Genomic DNA, 21,293 nt, shown 5'->3' with positions numbered 1-21,293 from the left:
GCATAAGATGAGGCATTCTTCCTCCAGGCGTCTGGTGGTGAGGGAACGATGGTGAAGGAGGCCCAAGTCTCCCCTCCCTCACCTCTATCCAAGGCCCTAAAGGAGCCTCCCCATCCACTAATATCATTTATTGTATCCGTTGCTCCTGATGCGGTCTCCTCTACATTAGGGAGAGTGGGCGCCTCCTAGCAGAGCGCTTTAGGGAACATCTTTAGGGACACCCGCACCAATCAACCACACTGTCCCGTGGCCCAACATTTCAACTCCCCCTCCCACTCTGCCGAGGACATGGAGGTCCTGGGCCTCCTTCACCACAGCACGCCTGGAGGAAGAACACCTCATCTTCCGCCTCGGAACACTTCAACCCCAGGGCATCAATGTGGACTTCAACAGTTTCCTCATTTCCCCTTCCCCCACCTCACCCTAGTTCCAAACTTCCAGCTCAGCATTGTCCACATGACTTGTCCGGACTTGTCCTACCTGCCTATCTCCTTTTCCACCTATCCACTCCACCCTCTCCTCCCTGACCTATCACCTTCATCCTCTCCCCCACTCACCTATTGTACTCTATGCTACTTTCTCCCCACTACCACCCTCCTCTAGCTTATCTCTCCACGCTTCAGGCTCTCTGCCTTTATTCCTGATGAAAGGCTTTTGCCTGAAACGTCGATTTCGCTGCTCCTTGGATGCTGCGTGAATTGCTGTGCTCGTCCAGCACCACTAATCCAGAACAGAGTAAAGGTGTGCCAATTTAAGACTGAGATGAGGAAGAATTTCTTCTCTGAAGGTTGAGAGCATTTGAAACGCCTTGTCATAGAGAGCCGTGAAGGCATAGTTCTTGTGTATATTTAAGACTGAGATAGATTCTTGATCAGTGGAGGAACTGATGGTTACAGTAAAAATGCACGAAAGTGGACATAACGACTGTTGGATTCGCGATGAATGGCACAGCAGGCTCAAAGGCCAAATGGCCTACTCCTTTTCCCATTTCTTATTGCCTTGTGGTTCAAATCCCAACATGGAAAACAGTGAAATTGGAGCTCAATTAAAAACCACAGAATGAAAAGGTATCCTAATGGTCACTGTGTAACCAATGCCAACTGTTGTAAAAATCCATTTGGTTCACTAATATCTTTTAGTGAATAAAATCTGGCATCTTTACCTTGTCTGGCTTACATGTGACTCCAGATCCACAGTAATGTATTTGACTCTTAAATTCCCTTTGGGCAGTGAGAGATAGGCAATAAATCCTGACCTAAGCAGTGATGCCCTCATTCCATGAACAAATTAACAAAAAAACCGAACTCCTTAATTGCTGGTACAAATGTTTACTCTATACCGCACACACAGCAAAATTCCATAAACAGCAATAAGAGTATGGTGCCTCTCAGGGGTACATCACTAAACTGCCATTGTTTTGTTGATTTCCCCTGAGGTGAGGGGGAAATTCCACTCTCAAAGTCATCCTACATTTATTTATATGGCAACATATTGAAAGCGCTTAAGAACTCTGATCAGCAGTGCGGTCGGATATTTGACACTGAACTGTGTAAAGGTATATTAGCACAGATGATCAGAAGCTCAGTGAAAGAAATATGTAGGTCTTTAGGAGCATCTTGAAGGGTAAGACAGAGGCAGAGATAAATGTGTTCAGGTTCACTTGATTGGTGGGGCACTTTTAAAGTGTTTGTCAGTAAGGTTACACTCTCGCTGTGAAACATAAGGTAACAAGTTTGTGACACCGAGGCTGATATTTAAATGCTGATCAGAAGGGCTGTTAAATGGCAAATAGCATTCAAGCTCGGCAACTCCATCTCCAACAAGAGAGGATCTAAACATTTCTCCTCAACAGTCAGTGGCTTTACTACCAACGAATCCTAAAATGTCAACGTTAGGAATTACCATAATCCAGAAACTTAACTGTCTAGCCATATAAATACTGTTGCTATGAAGAACAGTTTTTATTTCCCCTTTTATTCTTTCATGCGCATTGGCATCACTAGCAGGGCCAGAGTTCACTGCCCAACCCTAACTTCCTTTGAATTGAATAGTTTGCTAGGCCATTTCACAAGACAGTTAAGAGTAAACAACCTTATTGTGGTTCTTTACTCACATGTAGACCAGATCGGGTAAGGATGCCAGATTTTCTTAAGTGACAGTGGTTACGTGGTCATCATTAAGCCAGCACTTAATTCCAGATTTTTATTGAATTCAAATTTCACCAAGTTACATAGTAGGATTAAAACCCACATCCCCCCCAGAACATAAGCTTGGATTTTGGAATACCAGTCCTGCGAAAATTATTACCATCCCACCGCCTCCCCATCTGGTATAGGTGCATCCACAATGCTGTTAGGGAAGGAGTTCCAGAATTCTGATCCAACACCAGTGAAGGAAAAGTGGTGAATTTCCAAGCCAGGTGGTGAGTCTAAACATGTTACCTTGGAGGTGAACATGGATGTCGTGGTGTTCCTGCATAACTGCTACCCTTGTCCGTCTAGATGGTCACAGGTTAGGGAGGTACTGTGTAAAGAGCTTTGGTGATTTTTTATAGTGTATCCTGAAGAGGGAAATACTGCTGCTGCGAAGCATCAGTGGTAGAAGGAGTGAATGTTTGTGAATGTGGTGCCAGTCAAGTGGGCAGCTTTATTCTGGTTGGCATCTTCTTAAGTGTTGTTCGAGCTGTCCTCATTCAGGCAGGGAGTATTCCATTACACTTTGAAGTGGTGAGCAAGCTTTGGGGAACCAGGAGTGAATTTTTCACTATAAGATTTCAAGCCTCTCACCTGCTTTTGTAGCCAAAGTGTTTATATGAGTAGCCTATTTAAGTTTTTGGTTGATGTTAATCTCAAGGATGTTAATGATCGGAGACTCAGAAATGACAATGCAACTGAATTCCTTCTTGATTCTCTTTTGTTCGGGTTGGTCATTGCTTGCACTTGTATGACATGAATGTTACCTGCCATTTGTCAGCTCAAGCCTGGATATTGTCCAGGTCTTGCTGCATTTGGACATGGGCTGCTTCGCTATCTGAAGAGTCATAAATGCTGCTGAACATTGCAATCATTATGAAACATCCGCAATTCTGACAGAATCAACTGACAGATCAGCTAAAGTTTGTTGGGCCTTGGACCCAATTCTGAAGAACTTCTGCAGAGATGTCCTATAGCTAAAATAACTGACCTCGGATAACCACTGACAACCACAACCATTTTCCTTTGTGCCACCTGTGATTCCAACCATCAGAGAGAGCTTTCCCTCTGATTCCCATTGTTTTCAGCTTCAGTTGGGTTCCTCAGTGGCACGCTTGATCAAAATTGTAATTGATTTCGACAGCAGTCAGTCTCACCTCACTTCTTGAATTGAACTCTTTTTGTCCCTGCTTAAACCAATACTGTAGTGTTGTTAGGAGCTCATTGACCTTGGTGGAATTCAAATTGAGTGTCAGAGAACAAAATGTTACTAAATAAGTGCAGCGTAAAAGCACTGTTGGAAACCCTTCCATCCTTTTACTAATGATCGAGGGTAAACTAATGAGGCAGTAGTTGGCCAGATTGGATTTGTCCTGCTTTCTAAGCACAGGGCATATGTGGACAAATTTCCACTTTTATTGTTAAGTTCACACCAGTATTGTACGGCCTTCAGCTTCTTCTTGCTAGCATTTGAAGTGAATCAAATTGGCTGAAGAGTGACATCTGAGATGTGGGATTCTCCAAATGAGGTGGTATAGGATCATCCACTGAGCACTTCTGGCTGACAAGTTATTCCAAATACTTCAACCTTACTTTTGCATTGATGACAATGATTTGTGGAGCCTCCTTTTCTATTGTTGTTTAACTATCCACCATCATTCATATCTGGATAGGATTGCAGAGCATCTGAACCAGTGGTTGTGGAATTGCTTAGCTTTTGACACACAAGTCGTTCTATGTTATTGCTTCACCATGTGCTTCACCATTGCTTCACCTCATTTTAGGTGTGCCTGGTGCTTCGCCTAGCTTACCCTTCTGCACTCTTCATTGAACCAGGTTGATTTTCTGGTTTGATGAAAATAGTAGATTGAAGGTATGCCAAACCATGAGATTGTAGGTTGTGTTGGAGTACAGTTCTGCTTCTAATGGCCGACAGTACCTCATGGATGCCCTGCCTGGAGTTGTTAGACCTGTTTGAAGTCCATCCCAATTTGCTTGATGGCAATACCACACAGAATGATGGTGGATATCCTCAATGTGAAGTCAGGACTTTGTCTCTATAAGAACTGTCACTTTTACCAATACTGTATTAAACAGATGCATCTGCAGCAAGCAAACCGCTGAGAATTAAGTCAAGTATATTTTAACCTCTTATTGGTTCCTTCAGTACTTGCCATAGACCCAATTATGTCCTTTAGAAATCAATACTGATGCTATTGAAACACTCTTGGCAATGGTCTTAATGCGTCCTCTTAGTAGTGTTCAAAGTGGAGGAGTACTGATTCATCACCTGAGATGGGCAAGAGGAGGTTGAAAGCCATCAGTGGAAATCAGCAGGAGGTCTCTTTATCCATGCTGACCTGATTCAATGAAGACCAGAGTCAAGGTTGAGGACTCTCGGGGCAATCCCTCCCAACTGTATACTAGTGTGTTACCATCTCTGTTCCATAGATGGTTACGGTGTTATCTGATACACGGCCTGTAAGGTATGATTCCATGAGTATAACAATGTCAGGATGTTGCTTGACCATTCTATGAGGCAGCACTGCTAATTTTTGCACAAACCTCCAGATGTTCGTAAGGAAGTCTATGCCAGGTCAACAGAGCAGAGTTTGTCATTGTCATTTTTGGTTCCTTGGTTAGTGCCATACAATCCATCCAGTTTTTTTGTTCCTTTTCTGAAACCTTTTAGTGGTTTGATATGATTGAGTGTCTTATGAGGTCATTCTAGAAAGGAGTTTTCGAGTCAAGCACGTTACTGGCTGTCTGGAGTTTTATGTGAACCAGATGTTGATTCATAATCAACAATGATCATCATTAGATTTTAATTCCAGATATTTTTTAAAAATGGAATTTTCACCATCTGCCATGGTGGGATTTGAATCATAATTCCCAGAGCATAACCTTAGTTTCTGAATCACTAGTCCAACAACAACAGTACTACAACATCACCTCCCCAGATCCTGAGATGAGCTTCAGTCACAGATTTTGGACGATCACCTGTCACAGCGCAAGATGAAACTTTCATCTATGATTTTGCTATGTCTAGATATTTTCTAGACTTGGCTATTCCAATGTAATCCTGGCTCATCACCCACATTCTACTGTCCATAAACTTGAGGTAAGCCAAAACCACACAGTCACTTACCACAGGCATGTTCATCGGCATACGCTGCTTCCTAGTCAAGCAGTGTCTTGATTTTAAAATTCTTTTTGTTTATAGAGATCTCCTCAGGTTTGTCCCTTCACCTTTCTGTAAGTTTCTCTATACAAAACACCCCTGCATGATGTTAGTGTTTGTTCTGGTCTCTTACATATCTGAGTAGACATCTGTTGTCTGGTTCCTTCCCTACAGCGCTCTACCCTTTTACCTCATATACTCCTCAAAATCTCCCTTTTTGCTGCAAGCTTTTGGTTATTTACTCCTCTTATGAGGTTCAGTGTCAAATGCTCCTGTGTAGTAACTTGGAATGTTTTACTTTGTTAAAGAAGAATAAAAATGTGAGTCATTCTTTATATAAATGTGAGTTCTTTTTAGTTTCCTTTTTCACTGTCCCTTTAAATCCAAGCTGTGCGCTCTTGTTTGCCAATGCCTGTTGTTAATATTTAACACTCAAAAATTTTAAATCAATATTGATTTTGTTAACTTCATTTTTCTGTTAAGCATATTGTTGCGTGAAAATCAGGGACCAGAGGATTTAAAATCTAGCTCCAGGCTCCTCCATCCTTTAGGCCTACAGAGGTAGGGCTGAGAGTTCCCAAAGATCAATTCTGTGCGGAACAGAGGAAACTCTGTTTCCTTCACCTTTCTAAATCTGTTTCTTTGAATAATCCTGAGTATTATTCAAAATCTGCCCCTTCTCAGTCCTCTATATTTGAATGTTTCCTCTTCCCTGCTCTCTGTGTTACCCCCAACCACCAGTATCTACCAACTGTTGCTCCCCCAGTAATTCCGAATCTCCTAGTGTGAGATCTCCTACTGTACCTGTAAGTGTTACCCTTGCCCCAGCATATTTCTGAGTGTCCCCTCTCCTTTCGTACCTTCAATTGTAAGGCCTTTCCCATTACCTCTGACATGAGGTAACTCCCCAATCCCTTGTAGGATCTACAGGTGCCTCCCTCTCTCCCAGTTGTTCTGCGTGACCCTTGTTCCCTTCCCTCACCTGGTATTTTAGCTGCAAACACCCACTCCACTAAATTGGGTAAGTTTAGAAAACTAAAAGAAAAGAATGATGTTTTGGATGCTGGAGGATGGAAGCCAGTTTCTAATAGGATGATCTCTCCTCGATGGGCTATTACCAGCACAATGATTTACAGCGTTTTCAAGCCCAGGTATGGTTGCTGTATGGAAATAAGGGAAGGGAAAGGGAGTTGGATTGATATATCCAAAGAGATTCCCACAGAGTACAAAATAAAGATTTGATTGTTCAGATCCTTGGTCAAACGCTTTCTGGAGTATTGTACTAATTCTAGGCATCTCATCTTTAGGATGGATACATTGGCATTAGAGTGGGTATAGATTTCATCAAAATGTTGATCAGGGTTCTATAATGAGATTAGTCTCCATTCTTGCTATTTTAAAGGTGCTATTGAAATCCAAATTATTGATTAAAGAGATGTCAGGTGGAACCTGGCAATTTCAGGGGAAAGCTGGGACACAAAACACTGGACAGATGAGGTATTTCAGCTGCCCTTCTTTTTGTTTAATTGTTCTTTACTACCTGGTTCAATTGTAATATGAGACTCTGAGGGACCTCAGTACTTAATCTCCCCTGTTACCCTTGATTGTGCTATTTACATTCACCAGGAGAATGCTGGAAGGTAACAGAGGATGAAGAATTATGGAGTTAATTGCTAGAGAACGAGAGAGAGAGACAGAGAGAGATACTTGCCACTGGCAGTATGCCTGGCACCCAGTTTCCATTCCAGAGATAACAGCTGGATATTGGTTATGTGCTATGAAGATGGAGATGAGTATTTTCTGAGTCATTGCTCTCCTCTCCAAAGTCTGGTGGGGTCAGTCATTGAATATTTTAATGCAGATACAGATTCATTCAGATCCCTTACAAACATGGGAAGTCAGTGGTTATCAAGCACAAGTGGGAAGATGGAGCTAAGCCCAAAATCAGATCAGCCATGAATGGCAAAACATGCCCCATGGGCTAATCACTTCCTCCTAGTTGCTCCCTAATCGTTGTGCTGACTGAGGTGTCTAGCTATCTCCCACGAAAAAGATGGGGTTACTGAGAAAGGTGTTCATGAGGAGTTGTATTTCTGACAAATATTTCTCATCAGAACTGCTGCAATATTGACATGGGGAATGTGCTAAAGGAGTAGGAGAGATACATTTGATGTGTCTTTTTTTTTGTTAGTAAATCATTGATTTCTCCTGGTGAACTTTTCAACTCCCAGTGACATGGGTTCAAGGACACACCAATGTTCACCTTTAAATCCTGTGGTTTACTGCTAAATCTATCAAGTTCTTTAATACTACTTGAATATTCAGTTTTATAATATTTGGTTTACTTTTTTTCACAACATTTCTCCCTGTCAGTTTCTTCTGTGTCCTCTCCTGAGTGGGGTGCTGGTCATTCATTCTGCACCTGTAACTCAGAACTTCATGTTTCGTTCAAGCTATACAACTGTGAGCACATCACCATTCAGTCCTGTTTCACTGTCCACTTGTGATCTAGTTGGGCTGCCATCAGGATCAGAAAGGCTTAATAACTTTTTTCACTTCCCACCTTAATACAGTCATGAAGTATTACAACATGGAGAGAGACCATTTGGCCCAGTGAATCTATGCCAGTCATCAAGCACCTATCTACTATAATTCAATTTCCTAGCACTTGGTCTGTAGTCTTGAATTCTGTGGTGTTTGTTCAAAATCCTTTTTGAATGTTGCAATAGTTCCCACCTCTAGTGTCCTTTCATGCACTAAGTTCAAGATATCAACCAACCTGTGGTTGAAAAACAATTCATCTTAAGTCGACTCTTAACTTCCTGCCTTTTACCTAAATCTATGCGCTCTGATAAATAACCTTTCTATTTAAGGAAAAGGTTTATTCTTATTGACACGATCTACACCACTTAATTTTGTAGATCTCAATCAGGTTCCCCCCCCGCAACCTGATCTACTCCGAGGATTAGCCAGCTCATTTTTTTGTACAATATCAAACTAAAAGGTAAGCACTAACTCGGCCCATAGATTAGAGTGGTGCTGGAAAAGCATCCTGATGAAGGACTTCAATTTTCCTGCTCCTCGGATGCTGCCTGACCTGCAGTGCTTTCCAGCACCACTCTAATCTCCAGCATCTGCAGTACCCACTTCTGCCTGGAACATTTATGTGCACACTGATGTCACATAAAGAAATCAGAAGTATACCAGGGAGTGTTGCTGAACAAAGAGACCTTTGAGTGCAGTTTCATAGCTGTGGAGTCGCAGGTAGATAGGATAGTGAAGAAGGTGTTTGGTATGCTTTCCTTTATTGGTCAGAGTATTGAGTACAGGAGTTGGGAGGTCATGTTGCAGCTGTACAGGACATTGGCTAGGCCACTGTTGGAATATTGCGTGCAATTCTGGTCTCCTTCCTAACGGAAAGATGTTGTGAAACTTGAAAGGGTTCAGAAAAGATTTACAAGGATGTTGCCAGCGTTGGAGGATTTGAGCTACAGGGAGAGGCTGAACAGGTTGGGGCTGTTTTCCCTGGAGTGTCGGAGGCTGAGGGGTGACCTTATAGAGGTTTACAAAATTATGAGGGGCACGGATAGGGGAAATAGACAAAATATTTTCCCTGAGACGGGGGAGTCCAGAACTAGAGGGCACAGGTTTAGGGTGAGAGGGGAAGATATAAAAGAGACAATGTTCTCATGCAGAGGGTGGTACAGTTATGGAATGAGCTACCAGAGGATATGGTGGAGGCTGGTACAATTGCAACATTTAAGAGGTATTTGGATGGATATATGAATAGGAAGGGTTTGGAGGGATATGGGCCGGGTGCTAACAGGTGGGACTAGATTGGGTTGGGATATCTAGTTGGCATGGACAAGTTGGACCGAAGGGTCTGTTTCCATGTTGTACATCTCTATGACTCTATGACTGTATGAATACAACCTTAAACTCTTTAGTTTCTCTTCATAGCTGAAATGTTCTGGCTTGGGCAATATCTTGGTGAGTCTCAACATCCTATCATGTGAAGACCAGAACTGCACATAGTGCTCCAGCTGTGATGTAACTAATATCTTATGGAACTCCAACATAACATCCAAGATTCTGACTTTATTAATCAAGGAATTGAATACAAGTAACCCACGTGCCTTCCTAATTACCTCATCCACTTGTCCTGTTGCCTTCAAGGTTCATGCACACCAAGGTCCCACTGATCCTCATTGGAGCATTTGCCATGGTAAAGCTTCAGTTAAACAGTGTTCACTTACCAAACAATCAGCACCCTCTTCCAATGCAAACTAAATATCATTCCCTTAGAGATTTGCTATCCTTGTGATGCTGTCCTGGTGAATGCAGAGTTTTGACAGCATGTCTTTTTTTTCAGAAATGGTCTTATTATTGACCTCAGGTGTTCATTTCTTGAAACAATTGGAACATTTCTCCTAGATGTGATTGCTTAAATGATGATTATAACCATAATAAATGATCCAATATACAATGTATAAGAGGCTCTTGTGGCTCAATAACTAAGCCATAGGCAAAGAAAACCTCAATGAATTGCACAAACAGAATGCTCAAACCCTGTGATGCAGTTAGTTGGTCCCAAATCAGACAATCCAAATCACAGCCACCCAGGGAGCCCTCCTTCTTGAAAGAAAACTCAAATCTAAAATTGACAGAAAGAATTGCAAAACAATACCAGCATTCAGCCAACCTTTTTTCTTTATTTTTCTCATAGGATCTGGGTCTTGTAGCTAAGGTTACCATTCATTGCCCATCCCAAATTGCCCTTAAATTGAGTGGCTTCTGGGCCATGTCATAGGATAAGGATAATATTACAGGGTTAATATTACAGGGTTTTTATGACAATTCATTATAGTTATCATAGTCAACATTATAGAGATCAGCTTTTGTGTTCCAGGCTTTTATTTAAGTGGATTTTATGCAGGGATTTCCACCTACTCAACTGTTGACTTGAACTTCCGGACTACTAGTTCCGTGACACTACTGTTAAGTCATTATCTACCCTTTTGGCCTTTATCCTCCACACCAATACTGGATTTTACTGTTACTATGGACCCTTTATCTCCGTATCATTCAACTACCAATCTATCTATTCTAGAAGTTGCTTCAAATCATAACACTAATAATACACTGCTGAGTGTCACAATCCTCTGTTAAAAAAAATGTTTTCCCTAAAGTCTTTTCATTCACATGGGACCAACCTGTTTCTATCTTGTCCCTTCTGTGATCAGTTTTCCAAACCAGATTCCTAACGTCATCTACTTTAAGGAAAGCAGCCCAGAGTTTTCAGCCTTTGCACTCACTCACTGCAGGCAATGTCAATATGCTGTTGACAGTCTAGTCAATATGCTGTTTATTGCCTCAATGGCTCAATATCCTTCCTCTATGGTAAAGTCCAAAATTGTATTCAGTACCCCAACTGGCGGTGTCAGCTATGACTGAGTAGGTGGCAGTTTTGCATTTGTCAGAGGTCATGTGTTTGAATTCCACTCTAAGAATCTGAGCACCAGAGCTATATTGACACTCCAGAGCAGTTCAGAGGGATGCTACCTTTCAGATGTTGTGTTTGAGGCATTGTATGTCATCTCAAGTGAATGCAAAAGATCCATGACACTATTTTGAAGCAGTGCTGCAGTTCTGATTAATATTTATCCCTCAATCAATGCCATTTTTTCATTCATATTAATGGCAGCTTTAAGTGTACAAAGTAGCTGTCATGTTAAGTTATCCACACTACAAATGTAGTAATGCTTCCAAAATGTACTCCTTTGGTTTCAAAAGATTTTTGAGATGTCTTGACATTGTTGAAGTTGCAAAAGAAATTGAAGTAGACAAGGTTGAGGGAAGATTATTTTAACAAATCATGAATACTTTTGATAGAATAAACAGACTGATCGCTGATGAAAGGCTCAATAAGTAATCAAAGGAAGTCCTCTGCACTGCATATTAACTAATCGAAACCTGCACCTCCATTCTAACTGATTAAAGATCTAAGAGCCATCTTAGGTATTTTAATGTGTTTGCATGAGTTGTATGACCCCTTGATCTTTCTCTTATAGTCTTCCTCTCTCACTAGCACCTGATGAAGGAGCAGTGCTCCAAAATCTAGTGTTTTCAAATAAACCCATTGGACTATGACATGGTGTCACTATTGAGAGTGTGTTGCTGGAAAAGCACAACAGGTCAGGCAGCATCCAAGGAGCAGAAGAATCGATGTTTCAGGCATAAGCCCTTCATTAGAAGGTGGTGTCATGTATAACCTGGTGTCATGTATAACCTGATGTCCTGTGATTTTTGACCTTGTCCAACACCAAATCAGAGGAAGATTTAAGATAATTTACGAAAGAAATACAGAAGGCGGGGATTTCTTTTTGCATAGCAAGCATGCTGCCTGAAAGGATGGTGGAAACTGATTTGATAATAACCTTCAAAAAGTAGACTAGATGAATACTTGAGAAAAAGAAAATAAAAATGCAGCTCTGTAGGTGAAGTAAGACTAGAGGTGTGGGACTATTCAAATAACACTTTCAAAAGAGCTGGGACAGACATAATGGGCTTGATGACCTGTGTTGGGTGATTCAATGATAAATGCTAGTCTGTTTTGTTCAGTGTATTTTTTCTGAGGACTTACTAAGGTTTGATGAAAATTTATCATTACTCTTAGTGGTTTATAATTCAAACCCTGATCGTAAAACACAGCATTATGTTAGTCCTTTCTGATCTTATCCAACAACAACTTATATCTATATAGGACCTCTAACATAACAAAATATCCCAAGATACTTCAAAGGAGGTTTATAAAACAAAGAACACACCAAGTCACAAAAGGAAATATCAGGCCAGATTACCCAAAGCTAGGTCAAAGAGGTATTGTACGTTTTAAGAAATATGTTGAAGGAGGAAGGTGAAGTAGAGAGAAGTATGGAGAGGAAACTGGAGGAAATTCTAGAACTTGGGGCCCAGGCAACTGAAAACATAGTCACCAATGGGTGGAGCATTTGAACTCTGTATATACAAGAGGCAAGAATTAGTGGAACAAAGAATTTTTTTTGAGAAGGGGTTTGTTGTGGTTGTGATGCTGAAGGGGTTTCTGAAATAGGAAGAGAAAAGGTCATGGATGAATTTGAAAACAAGGGAGAGAATTTTAATATCGTGACCTTGCCTGACCAGGAGCCAATGTGGATCGGCCAGTACAGCACAATAAAGAATTAGTGTCTATTGTGATTTAAAGACACAGATAGTAGAGTTTCAGATGACTTTAGATTTGTAGAGGGTTGTATGTGGGAGATCAGTCAGAAGTGCTTTGGAATATCTGACTGTAGAGGTAATGATGGCATGAATGACAGTTTCAGTAGTAAATGAGGTGAGATAAGAGCCTGTTATTTTAAATAGGCAGTCTTAGTCATAGTATGAATATGAGGCTCAAAGCTTCTCTCAGGATCATAGTATCCACTTGAGTTATTTTTAATATCTCATAAATCTGAAGCCGTCATATAGTTCTGCTGGTACCAGCAGTACGATCGTTAGGCTGGTGAACAGAGCAAGGACAAATCTGAGAATCAAAAGGGCAAAAATATACTTTGAAACTAGCTCTAACAAGGTCAGAAAATACCAAAACTGTGAAAGAGAACACTTGCAAAGGCACTGATCTGGATTCTTCATGGATGCTGCTCAAAAGTAGCTATGCACAATTTCTGCATGAAAAGACCATTACATTGAAGCAGTGACCAAGCACAATGCCTGTAAATCAGAAATTATCTTCTGTTAAAAGCTACCCAGCAGTTGCAGAAACTAAAGAGGTTTACTAACCAGTTGTCTCTCCATTACTGGAGTGGCAAAGACTTTGGCATCAGAAATCAGAAGCATTATACCGATCTAAGCTTGCATCTATCTAGTTGGTTTGGTCATCTTTATTTATTGACAGATAATATTTTAAATGAGGATTTTTTTGTTTTCCCTCAAAAAGTTCTTAATCATAATCTTCCAGTGATGAAATACTGGAACCACTTAGTAAAATATGACCTTGAATAGATCCCTCAATTAAAAATCCTGACTTGAGCTTGAGAAAACATCAATGGTTATTCACAAATCACAAACCAATCTAATAAACAGAGTGTTTTTAAGAGTGTGGTTGTGCATAACATAAGATACAGGAGCAGAATTCCGCCTATGAGGTCAGCCATTCGATTATGGCTGATATGTTTCTCAATGCCATTCTTCATTCTCCACAAAACTTAATCAAGAACCTATCTAATTCTTTCTTAATTACAATCAATGACTTGGCCTCCACAGTCTTCTGTTGTAATGAGTTCCACAGATTCACCACCCTCTGTTTGAAGAAATTCACCTTCATCTCATTTCTAGAGCTCCTCCAACACCAGCACAGCTTTCCTTCGTTATGGGGCCCAAACTTCTCTCAATATTCCAAATGCAGTCTGACCACAGCATTATTAGCCTCAGCACTACATTTCTTCTCTTGTATTCTAGCCCTCTTGAAATGAATACTAACATATTATTTGCCTTCCTAAATACCAACTGAACCTGTGTGTTAACCGTGGTGGCACAGTGGTTCAATGGTTAGCACTGCTGCCTCACAGTGCCAGAGACCTGGGTTCGATTCCCACTTCGGGCAACTGGCTGTGTGGAGTTTGCACATTCTCCCCACATCTACGTGGGTTTCTTCCGGGTGCCCTGGTTTCCTCCCACAATCCAAAAATGTGCAGGTCAGGTAAATTAACGATACTAAATTGCCCATAGTGTTAGGTGCATTAATCAGAGCAAGATATAGGGTAGGGGAATGGGTCTGGATGGGTTACTCTTCGGAGGGTCGGTATGGACTTGTTGGGCCTGTTTCCATACTGTAGGTAATCTAATCTAAACCCTAAGGGGACTCTGAACTAGACTCCTGAGTCCTTTCGTGCTTCATATTTCTGAAATCTTTCCCCATTTAGAAAATAGTATACATCTTTATTCTTCCTTCTAAAGGGCATTACCTCACACCTTGCCACATTATATTCCATCTGCCACTTCTCTGCCTCTGCTCGCCTGTCCACGCCCTTCTGTGGTCTTCCTACTTCTTCAACACAATCTGCTCCTCCACCTATCTTTTTGTCAACTGCAGACTTTGCAACAATGCCCTTAGTTCCTTTGTCTAGATTGTTAATATATAATTGTCCCAACACTGACCCTTGTGAAGCTTGATTGGACACCAGCTGCCATTCTGAAAGAGACCTATTATCCCCAGCCGCTGACTTTTGCCAGTCAGCCAATCCTCTATCCATGCCAATGCCCTGCCTCTAACACCACGAGCTCTTCTTCAGCAAACTCCTGTGAAAGCATCTTGTCAAAGGCTTTCTGGAAATCCAAATGTATCAGGCCCACTGAATCTCCTTTGTATAACTTGCTTGTTACCTCCTCAAAGAATTCTGACAGATTTGTTCGGCATGAACTCCCTTGACATAGCTGTGCTTACTCAACCCAATTTTTCCTTGCACTCCGCAATTTCATCTTTAAAAATGAACTCTAAAATCTTACCAGCAACCAAGGTCAGGCGAACCATTTTATTATTACCTGTTTCTGCCTCCCTCCCTTTTTCAGCAGGGGTGTTACATTAGCCATTTTCCAGTCTTTTGGGATCCTCCCTGAAGCCAGTGATTCCTGAAACATCACCACCAATGCCATTACAATCTCTTCAGCTATCTCCTTCAAACCTCTGGGGTCCAGGTGATTTATCCACTTTTAGACCTTTCAGCTTCCCCAGCACCTTCTCCTTAATGCTGGCCATTCTGTTCACTCTTGGTCCCATCTTTCTTGAAGTTCTGGTATGCTGCTGGCGTCTTCCATCCTGAAGACTGATGCAAAGTACCTATTCAGTTCCTCAGTCATTTCTTTGTTCCCCAATACTTTCCAGCATTATTTTCCAGTCGTCCAGCGTCCACTCTTGCTTGTCTCTTACCTTTCAAATATCTGAAAAAAAACTCAATTTTTTTTTGTTTCTTGCAAGCTTATCCTCATAATTAATTTTTCTGTCCCTTTATTGTTTTATCAGTTGTCTTCTGCTGGTTTGTAAAGGCATCCGAACCTTCTGGCTTCCCACGTTTTCTTTTGTTTTTATGCTGTCCCTGACTTCCATTATCAGCCATGATTACCTCACCCTCCCACTACTTTGTGTCTTCTTCTTTTGGATGAGTTTCTGTTGTGCCTCCCAAATTATCCCCAGAAACTCTTGCCTTTGCTGCTCCACCGTCTTCCCAACTCAGCTCCCCTTCTGATCAGCATGGATAGGGTAAATAGACAAGGCCTTTCCTCAGGGGTGGGGAGTCCAAAACTAGGTTTGAGGGGATAGTCTTAAGGCAAGAGGGGAAAGATTTAAAAGGGATCTAAGTGGTAACTTTTTCACACACAGGGTAATGCATGCATGGAATGAGCTTCCAGGAGAAGTGTGGAGGCTGGTATAATTACATCATGTGGATGGGTATATGAATAGAAAGGATTTAGAGGGATATTGGCCAAATGCTGGCAAACAGGACGAGATTTATTTGGGTATCTGGCCGACATGGATGAGTCTGTTTCCATGCTGTATATCTCTATTACTCTTTGACTCTATAACTCTGGCCAACTCTTCCCTCAAGTGTTTGTAGTTACCTTTACTCAATTGTAACACTGTTACTTCTGATTCCAGCTTCTCCCTCTCAAACTGCAGAGTGAATTCTATCAAATTTTGGTAACTGCCCCCCCTCCCCAATATTTCTTCACGTTAAGCTCCCTAATCAAGTATCCCTCATTGCACATTATCATCTCACCAACATTTCACAAATTCCTTTTCTTGGGATATCCACAACATCATACATATTGAAAATGTGAGAGTATTTCCAAAGTAATTGAGTGAAACTTGCCAGCCTGCAGTAGAATTTTTCAATTAAATGCATTTTTGAGGCTACAATTAGTGATATGGTTACTGTTTCTTTTGTCTAACACTGATGCCTTTTGTCTAATTTTCTCTTTCTTTATTTCAGAACCCGTCTGATGCAGAGCTTTAAGGAGTCACACTCCCATGAGTCGTTGCTGAGCCCCAGTAGCGCAGCAGAAGCACTGGAGCTCAGCATCGATGAGGATGCTATCATCAAACCAGTGCACAGCAGCATTCTGGGTCAAGAGTTCTGCTTTGAGGTAAGGGACCTGGGCACTTTTTTGATCAGGAGTCTGGAGGTTTCTTGCAAAGCAGCATTATCAAAAGCTACATTATCATTCTGCAGCTCAATCTATGAACATTGGTAATTTCAGTCACTGTGTTCGTGCTTTCTGACAGCATCAGGTGGATAAGTAAGAGATCAATTTTTAGTTGTCTTGTAACCCAGATCATGGGTATTGATAGAAGAATAGATGAAGGATGGTTATGGCTAATGATGGGAGTGAGTGTAAGATTAGAGTGGCATTATGGAGAGGATTAGAGATGTTGTGAGTTGGAAGGTTGTGATGTAGTGAGAGCAGAAGATGGTGGAGAACTGGTGAGTGTTGGGGATGGAGTTAAAGCATGGTGATGGGATTGAATGAAGGTGGGATTGGGTCGAGACAGAATTGGTGGGTGCAGATAGTATCGGGGTGAGAATGCTGGTACAGATAAGTGTGAGATAGGATTGGGATTGAGTGGGAGTGAAGATAAAAGCTTGGGATGAGAATCTGATTAGATGTGGGGTTGGAGCTGGTGGGTTGTGATGAGGGTGAAGCGACAGATGGGGGATGATAATTGAAATTGAGGTAAGTTTTGAACAAGGGGTTAAATATTTTGAATTTTATTCTATATATAAACCATCATAACCCCTCAATTAAATGACATCCTGTAACTAACTCCCAGGTATCCATTATTCTATACAGTCAATTCTTCCATAACACGATGGTTGTGTTCTTGTGCAACCACACGGTACAGAAAAATCGTGCTTTAGAAACAGCACTTAAAGTGTTAGTGATGCAATTACATTACAGCCAACATACATTTTAAAAGTTCACGCTTTAGAAACAGCGTCCCCAATTCAGCAATCATGTTACAGCGCATTCATTTGACAAAACACATGTTACAGCAGAACTACCTTTATATAAACCATCTGAGCCCCTTGATTGGACTCCAGCCTGTAACACATTCCCAGGTATCCATTATTCTACATATAAATCATCTGAACCCCTCAATTAAATTCCAGTCTGTGACTCACTGCCAAGTATCTTTTATTTTATGTATAAATCATCTAAACTCCTCAATTTGATTCCAGTCTGTAACTCACTCCAAGGTATCCATTATTCTACATATAAATCACCTGAACCCCTCGATTAAATTCCAGTCTGTGACTCATTCCCAGGTATCTGTTATTTTATGTATAAATTATCTGAACCCCTCGATTTGATTCTAGTCTGTAACTCACTCCTAGTTATGCATTATTCTATATATAAACAGCCTGAACCCCTCGATTAGATTCCAGTCTGTGATTCATTCCCAGGTATTCATTATACTATCTATAAATCACCTGAACCTCATACACTGCCATCTCTGCTAGAAGGAGAATAGCTACGGTTTGTCCAGTATCTCCATATAGTTATCACCTTTGTGTTATCATTTGAATAATTTTCTCTATCTCCTTTCTCTCTGTCTGATCCTCTATATGCATACCTTGATAGTGTTGAGGCAGTGGACTGAATTAAGATATAAATAAAAAAGGTTACATGCATTTATGTCACCTTACATACAAATCCTATAATAGTTATTGTGAAAAACCTATCAGTTTATCGTGTTTTCCATCTGCAAGGGTTTTTTCTTAATTTTAATTTGAAAGTTGAATGATTTTTTTCTGAAAGTATACATAGAGAACTTGATATGAGATGTTCCAGTGTGTAGCTTCCTAATGAAAGGACAGTCTGGGAATGCCTATTTTATGTAAACTTTACTGTCGCTTAGAGAAACAACATGCTTTTATGGAACTATATTGCAGTTCTTTGGAGCTGTAGTTTAATATTGAGGCAAAGAACTTTGTCTTGGTCTCCACCCTGCAAGCCTCTCCGGGGAACATTCAGGATGCAAAGTGTTTGCATGTTTGTGAATTACCAGTGTTCAAATGTGAAATAGAGGCTTAAATAGCACACACCATACATCTCCCTTCAGAAAGTCAAAATACCTCCTCAGAAAGCAGAAATCTTGTAATCTTCAGGCTGTATGGGGGCCCTTACGTCAAGGAGACACTGCATAGAAAACAAATGGGAATTCAGCAAAATTAATTTTTAAAAATTCTTTCACGAGATGTTGGCATAGTTGACAAGGTGAGCATTTGTTGCCCCTCCCTAACTGCCCTAAAATTAAGTGGTTTTCTTAGCCATTTCAAAGTGCTGAGGGAAAGTGAGAACTGAGGGTCTGACCAAATAGAGATGACCGATTTCTCCCCCAAAAGGACATTAATAAACAAGAAGTTTTTTTTACTACAATCAATGATTTTTTTCATCGTCAAGATTACTGAGACTAGTTTTGAATTCCAGATTTTGTTAATTGAACTTAAATTGCACCAGATGTCATGGTAGAATTTGAATCTCATCCCCAGAGCATTAGCAGGGCCTCTTGATTGTTAATTCAGTGGTGTCACCAATGCACCTCCATCTCCCTTTGAAGGAGGGTGCACAATGATATTGAACTGAATGTGAAATATACACAATTTTCATGATTTCCAATATGAGGTATCGTGGCATTGAAAGAACACCTGATTTTGCCCTGTAAGATACGAAGAGATGTAGTGAAATGGAGAGGACATATAATGTTGCAAGTGGGACATAAAGAATTTATAATGAGGTATTGTGAGATGGAGTGGACACCCAACGTTGAGCAGTAGGATAAGGAGGATGGACAATGATGTTAATTAGGTGAGAGAGAGCACAGATTTAACGTAACTGGTAAAAGAAGCAATGGCAATATAATTTTCATGCAGTGAGTGATTAGGGTCTGGAATGCACCAGTTGGTGGTGCATTGGAGGCAGGATTAATCAAGGCATTCAAGAGGAAGTTGGATTGTTATCTTTAAAGGTAAAATATGCAGGATTATGAAAAAGGACAAAACTTATAGCCATAAAGTAACAAAAAGGAGCTATTCAGACTCTTGAGCCTATCTTGCCATTCACTGAGATCACAGCTGATCTGTACCTCAACCCTATTTACCAACTATTGCTCCATGTCTTACCGAGCAAAAGCCTGAGCAATCTCAACCTTAAATGCATCATCTGACAGAGCTACTCCCTCTCAATACTGCTGGAATGGTGGCCAAATTGATCATGACTTGAACTTATGACGTTTAACTCAAAGATTGGAGCATCCAACCTATTTGAAGTAGTCATTCATGAGGGTGAGGAGGGAGTGGGTCAGAGAAATTAGAGCTGCCTTATTACTGAAATCTGGATTTGTTTGGCTCCAAGTAAAACTCCTGATAACAGCTAGTGTCCATTTGTTCTCCTATGCACTGATGACTTGTCTTTGTCTTCAACCGGCAGGTGACTACACCATCTGGCACAAAATGCTTTGCCTGTAGGTCAGGGGCTGAACGAGACAAGTGGATTGAGAATTTACAGCGGGCAGTGAAGCCAAACAAGGTATTAATTCTGTGTTACATTATCTGGGCATTTTAGAAGTTTAAACTATTTATGTGTGCATGTATATACACTGTGTATTCTTGATCTATATGCTAAACTATGTAATATCTCCAGGCTGATAAAATTAGTTGTGTTTATTGTTCAAAGAGATTCAGGAAGATTGTGTCCATTGTTACTTTGTAATAGGATCAAATTATTTCTGAGGGAAGTACCACACTAGTAAACTCACTGCTAACTTGTCTGCTGAGACAACCTGCCAGCAAATGTGCCTGTCCACCCACTGAGCTTAGCTATGCTTGTTGAGAGATACTGTGTTTCTTGTAGGCTTTAAGGTGGCCATATTTGTTATTGCCTGCCATGCTTGTTGTAGGCTGCTACACATGTTCTGGGCTGCAAGATGACCATGCATGCTGTGTTAATAGCAGCACACAAGAAATATGATCAAACTCTCTGGTCCAAGACTCTCCCATAGGGAATTTCATTTTTCTTTATTCATTCATGGGATGCATCACTGGCTAGGCCAGCATTTATTGCTCATCCCTAATTCACCCAGTGGGCTATTAAGAGTCAACCATATTGCTGTGGGTATGAAGTCACATGTAGGCCAGACCAGGTAAGGTTGGCAGTTTCTTCCCTCAAGGATATTGACTGGATGGGTTTTTCCAACAATGGATTCATGGTCACCATTAGACTCTTAATTCCAGATTTTTTAAAATTTGAAATCAAAATTTGAAATCAAATTTCACCATCTGCTGGGGCGGGATTTGAACCCGAGTCCCCAGATGTTATTTGGTTTAACAGTCCAGCAATGATACCACTGGGCCATTGCCTCCCCATATAAGCTCTACCCTGTCTTTCCCTCAAAGCCCTCCGCTTCTTTCTTTCCCTCAAAGCCCTCCGCTTCTTTCTTTCCCGCCGTACCGACCAGTACCCTTCCACTGACTCAAAGCCCTCCGCTTCTTTCTTTCCCGCCGTACCGACCAGTACCCTTCCACTGACACCCTCCTTCGACTGACTGAACTGGTCCTCACCCTGAACAACTTCTCTTTCCAATCCTCCCACTTCCTCCAAACGAAAGGAGTAGCCATGGGCACCCGCATGGGCCCCAGCTATGCCTGCCTCTTCGTAGGATATGTGGAACAATCCATCTTCCGCAACTACACTGGCCCCAACCCCCACCTTTTCCTCCGCTACATCGATGACTGTATCGGCGATGCCTCGTGCTCCCATGAGGAGGTTGAACAGTTCATCCACTTCACCAACACCTTCCACCCCAACCTCAAATTCACCTGGAC

The 21,293-nt window shown here is 41.2% G+C and overlaps 1 protein-coding gene across 8 annotated transcripts in view; it reads left to right on the top strand.

The window, feature by feature from the left end:
• The window catches only part of LOC122541389 (ras/Rap GTPase-activating protein SynGAP-like), a 516,506-nt gene that overhangs the window by 339,750 nt on the left and 155,463 nt on the right, over window positions 1-21,293 (top strand). For all 8 annotated transcript variants that reach the window (XR_006309588.1, XM_043678121.1, XM_043678120.1 and 5 more), the window contains 2 exons: window positions 16,401-16,554; window positions 19,900-19,998. Coding sequence is in view for 7 of the 8 variants with exons in the window: in XM_043678121.1 (XP_043534056.1) it covers window positions 16,401-16,554; window positions 19,900-19,998 (253 nt within the window). In the remaining variant the exon portion in view is untranslated. The remainder of the gene's footprint in view (window positions 1-16,400; window positions 16,555-19,899; window positions 19,999-21,293) is intronic.

This window comes from Chiloscyllium plagiosum, chromosome 37 (genome assembly GCF_004010195.1).
Source record: "Chiloscyllium plagiosum isolate BGI_BamShark_2017 chromosome 37, ASM401019v2, whole genome shotgun sequence".
Classification (NCBI taxonomy): Eukaryota; Metazoa; Chordata; class Chondrichthyes; order Orectolobiformes; family Hemiscylliidae; genus Chiloscyllium; species Chiloscyllium plagiosum.
The sequence above is the reverse complement of the archived record's forward strand: the minus strand, read 5'-3'. Positions and strand labels throughout refer to the sequence as shown.